Source organism: Mauremys mutica, unplaced genomic scaffold (assembly GCF_020497125.1).
Source record: "Mauremys mutica isolate MM-2020 ecotype Southern unplaced genomic scaffold, ASM2049712v1 Super-Scaffold_100472, whole genome shotgun sequence".
NCBI classification, from domain to species: domain Eukaryota; kingdom Metazoa; phylum Chordata; order Testudines; family Geoemydidae; genus Mauremys; species Mauremys mutica.
The window spans coordinates 6,181-10,543 of NW_025423348.1; the positions used below are offsets into that span (position 1 = coordinate 6,181).

Genomic DNA, 4,363 nt, shown 5'->3' on the forward strand with positions numbered 1-4,363 from the left:
AGCTTGGCCGGGGGCAGCTCCAAGTGGGGGGAGGGGGCAGGGCTGCAGGAAGAGCTGCAGGGGCAGACAGCTGAAGAGAAGTGTGGGGAGGAGGGACAGGACACCCCTGCTGGAGGAACCCCCTCAGCAAGGCCCCCCTGGACCGTCATGTCGTCTGCCCCCCACTGAGTCTGGCCCCGTCCAGCTCTTCACAATGAGAACAGCGCTGGGCTCCCTGCCAGTGAGCTCTCCCTGCACCTGCCAGGGCCTCCATCTCCTGTGCCCGTCTGTGGCTAGTAGGGGGGGATGGCTCTGCTGGGAGAGACAAGGGGCTCTCGCTTCGTCCCTCCCCCTGGCGTTTCCTGGCTGCTCTGAGCGGGGTGGGATGGGACTCTGTTGACTATCATCCACCAGAGCTTCCATTTGATTGAAAGTCTGAGTGGGGCATCAGGTACCGAGTGTTGGACTCTTGCTCTTTCAGAGGCCGGTGACCTTCGAGGAGGTGGCTGTGTATTTCACCAGGGAAGAGGGGTCTCTGCTGGACCCCACTCAGAGAGCCCTCTACAGGGATGTCATGCAGGAGAACTATGAGACGGTGACCTCGCTGGGTAAGGAGTCCTGTCCCCTGGGTTATTAGAAGCTGTGGGGTCTCTGAAGAACCTGAGTAGTAATAACTTTATACCTTTATTCATCATACAAGTTTTGACAAGTTTCCTTCCCCCCCTTTTTTTGCCTCATCTCCCACCCACTAAAATAATTTTTAGACATTTGTCATCAGTCATTTTGAAATTGCATTTAATGTGTCCTTATTGGCTACATTAGCAACTACATTAATAACTGGTTTTTAAAATTAATTAAAAAAATTAATTAAAATATTTAAAAAATTATTTAAAAAATAAATAATTTAATTAATAAAATAGGTGTGTGACTGATGCAGGGCTTGTGTGACAGTCAGATGAGCTCCTCTTTTGATAGGAGAGCGTATAATGTTGCCATTCAGGAGCCCACGGTTGAAGGGAGAACAGAGCTGTGGGAGGGGAGGAGAAGGGGGGAGTAGCTAATTCTGGGGTGCCAGGACATGGGGCGGGTGTGTGCAGGGTTAGAGCTAAGAAGCAGCAGGGATGTAGGAGGTTGTGAGAGACGAGGAGGGAACACAAGAAGCTCCCAAGGTGCCAGGAGGTGGTGCTGGCTGAGAGTAATGGGAAGAAGCGGAGGGGAGTGTGGAAGAAGGGCACCCAGGAAGTGGGCTGGGTGGGTCAGTGGGAGGGAGGAGAGGTTTGGGGATCTAGAGCTGTGGGGGATCCCAGACCTTTAACCCTGAATCCCTGCCCAAGCCTTGTTGCTTTAGAGCCCACACTCCAGTTTTATTTCTGTTCTGTTTCACTTGTATACATGTTTTCCCCAAATATTATTATTTTAACTCTTGACCTCCCTCTGCCGCTCATTACCCCCCTCCCCATATAACCTCCCCATCTCCTATGCACAGCGACCCTGGCCACCGACCCTGAGTCCTTGCTGCATCCTCCCTCCCGTAGCAGGGCCCCTACCCAGGCACAAATGGGCACTTTGTTGATGATGTCACAGGGTGGTGGTGTAGCCTGTACAGTTTTTACACCTATAAGATTACGTGTTGGGGCACAACTTGTCCTTGTTCATGGCTACTCAAAGTTAATTGAGAAGATGAAATTTGGTGAAACACACAAACTTGATTTAATAGAGGCAGTTATAATTGAAATCATAGGCAAGATCAATCCACATAACGTACCCGCTGCTGAATTGCTGCTGAATCCGCTGGACCGGCGGATCTCCCGCAGGCAATTTGCCGAAGGCTGCCTGATGCCGCCCTCACAAGGACCACCAGGGCGCCCCCCACGGCTTGCCACCCCAGGCACGTGCTTGCCTCTCCTTTTTCACCAGGGTTTGAGGATTGCAGCTTGTCCTCCACTGAGTTCACTGGACTAACGTCCTGTTCCTGTGCTTTGCTTTCTCTCCAAGGGCTCTGAGCTGTGTGTGTGAGTGAGAGAGGTGGGAATTTCGGTGATACGTGTATGAAGCCACTACGCACCTCAGTTTCCGTCTGTGGTTGGCATTGCTATGATTAGAATGAGCAGGAGACATGGGGTGTTCTGTCAGTTATCTGTCATGGGGTGATATGAATGGGTCATTAAGGACTGGCTGGGACCAACCTACATCAATGGAATACCCAACAGAGACAAGGGAATGACTGTCACCTGTCCATGGGAGGATCTCAGCTTCTGAGTGAAGCACACATGGACTCGTTATGTTTTTGGGAGCAGGAAGAACTGGGCTCACAGACACAGGGAGCTCTACCAGAGCGAAGACAAATGGACAGGTGCAGTTAAAGGAATCCAAACTGTTTTCTATAGCAGCCTGGCTCAAGGGCATTGGCCAGTATGGACTATATTGTCTTCTTTGCTTCCCTGTGCTAATCCAAGGAATTTCCAATGCTGTGTTTCAGTTGACTAATAAACCTTGCTATGTTTTAAAAGTCTGACCAGTGCCACAGCAAAAACTTGCTCTGTGCATTGACTGAGGAACCGTCACTGAACAGGAGTGTCGTTCAGCTGGACCTGCTGGCAGAGCTCACAGGTTGAAATAAGCCTGTTAAAGCCAGAGGCTTCCCAAGGACTGTTTTTAAAAGCCCGGGCTTTGCACAGATCCCATGGATCCATGACAGTGCCAGTGTGCCTAATGGGGAAAGGATATAAAACAAGAAAAGGATCTAAATGCGTATTTACCATCACCCCCTCATCAGTCCTCGTGGGAAACCCTGATCAGTTCCAAAGTGTATTAAAACCTTCCTTAAAGGCTCACCTCTTGGTTATCAGGTCATGTCAGTTTTGTTAGAGGCCTCCTGCTTCCCTGGTTCTTGTCACGCAGACAGCAAGCAGCAAAAGACCAGAAGTCTGAAGTGCGCATAATGCCACGTTTATTGGGGTTAGTTTCCAAGCAGGCATATTCTGAAGCCCTTCACACCAGTCAGGCTTATCTCTACATGCCGATACCGTCTGTTCCCCAGTGTTTCCTTCCCAGCTCTGACGCCGCAGAGCCTTGCCTGTGTCCCTGTTCCCCATTCCCCCCTTAACAAACATAATTCCAGTTTCCCTTCCCCCTCCTGTTTATAGAGTAATATTCTCAGCTATACCTTAACCAATCATTGTACTGAAATTTAACGAACCAATTCTAACAGACTGTAACATAATTCTCTAACCAATTATATCCCACTACCCTAATTAACTTACACCTAGCAAAATTAATTATACAGCCACTTTGAGCCAAGGAAGCTGACCTTGGGACGTTACTGCTTAAAAATGAGCTGGGGGTAAAACCATGGACTATTCTTTGTGACAAGTATCCCACAAATTCCACTGACCTCCCTTATTTTCTTTGCCTGCAGTAGGGCTTCCAGATTCCACACCTGATGTGATCTCGCAGCTGGAACAAGAGGAAGAGCTGTGGGTCCCGGATCTCCAGGGCGCTGAGAAAGAAGTGCTCCTGAAAGCTGCCTGCACAGGTAGGGAATTGGTGTCTGTGAATTCAGGAAACATTTGGGATGCCCTACAAAGACCCTGTGAGCTGTCCAAGTTCAGGATTGTTCCCTGCAGATGTGGAATCATTAGGCAGATGTGACTCATGGCTTCCCACCTATACTCTGACAAGTGGCAGCAGGTCCTTGCCCAATGTAGCTTTCCCCAGAGTGTTCTGGTGAGATGCGGACTAAAGCTGATCCCTTCCTCTCTCCTCTGGGGAAGGGTTTGGGGAAAACCAGCTCCTGATCAGTTTGATCTCTCCCACGCATATTTTGGTTTGTTCATCCCTTTTTCCATTCCTCTCTCTGAGATTTCCTTTCTCTCCGGTGCAGGGAGTGACCTATGTCTGGATTCTCTCCGTCTCCCATCAGGTGTTGGGATGGTGAATGAGAATGAGAAGCAGAAACCCCAGTAGAAAGATGCTGAGCAAGGAGAACTACATGGGAAGTTCTCAGGAAGATCCAAAGAGAACGTTTCCAGGAGCTGTGAACTCCCAGAAAAAGAAACAGCCTGTGAGACTCAGCAGAGGTCAGAAGAAAACTTAAGTAGCCTCTCAGTCCTTATTCCACATGAGAGAATCAACTTTGAAGAGACACGCTACACATGCCATGAGTGTGGGAAAAGCTTCAGTTGGAGCTCACACCTTGTCAGACATCAGAAAATCCACGTAAGCGAGAACTGTAATAAATGCCTTGACTAGGGCTGAGCAAAGATTTTTTTTTTTAAATCACATTTGCTAATTCCCACATAGTGATCTTTGCACCATCTTCACCGTAGTAGCTCAGCTCCCCCAGATGAGTTGCCTGCTTCTGCCTTTTCCAGCTCACCCTTCT

The 4,363-nt window shown here is 49.1% G+C and overlaps 1 protein-coding gene across 2 annotated transcripts; it reads left to right on the plus strand.

Annotated features, from left to right (window-relative positions):
* The first annotated feature begins 526 nt into the window (after positions 1 to 526).
* On the plus strand, positions 527 to 4,114 carry LOC123361354 (zinc finger protein 250-like). Of its 2 annotated transcripts, none has more exons than XR_006576153.1 (3): positions 527 to 587; positions 3,398 to 3,514; positions 3,902 to 4,114. XR_006576153.1 is itself a non-coding variant. In XM_045001372.1 (3 exons), exons 1-3 carry the CDS (start codon positions 554 to 556, stop codon positions 3,943 to 3,945), a joined length of 234 nt encoding a protein of 77 aa, XP_044857307.1. In that variant the 5' UTR covers positions 533 to 553; the 3' UTR covers positions 3,946 to 4,114. The 2 variants fall into 2 exon arrangements, 1 of the variants encoding a protein (XP_044857307.1); XM_045001372.1 differs by having other exon boundaries at positions 533 to 587; positions 3,863 to 4,114.
* Positions 4,115 to 4,363: the final 249 nt, after the last annotated feature.

What these genes read in the sequence shown, in the direction of transcription:
- LOC123361354 (XM_045001372.1), top strand. Translation starts at nt 554, where the DNA reads ATGCAGGAGAACTATGAGACGGTGACCTCGCTGG. An exon ending in TGAGACGGTGACCTCGCTGG is followed by an intron (nt 588 to 3,397) that starts GTAAGGAGTCCT and finishes CTTTGCCTGCAG; the next exon opens with TAGGGCTTCCAGATTCCACA. An exon ending in CCTGAAAGCTGCCTGCACAG is followed by an intron (nt 3,515 to 3,862) that starts GTAGGGAATTGG and finishes TCTCCGGTGCAG; the next exon opens with GGAGTGACCTATGTCTGGAT.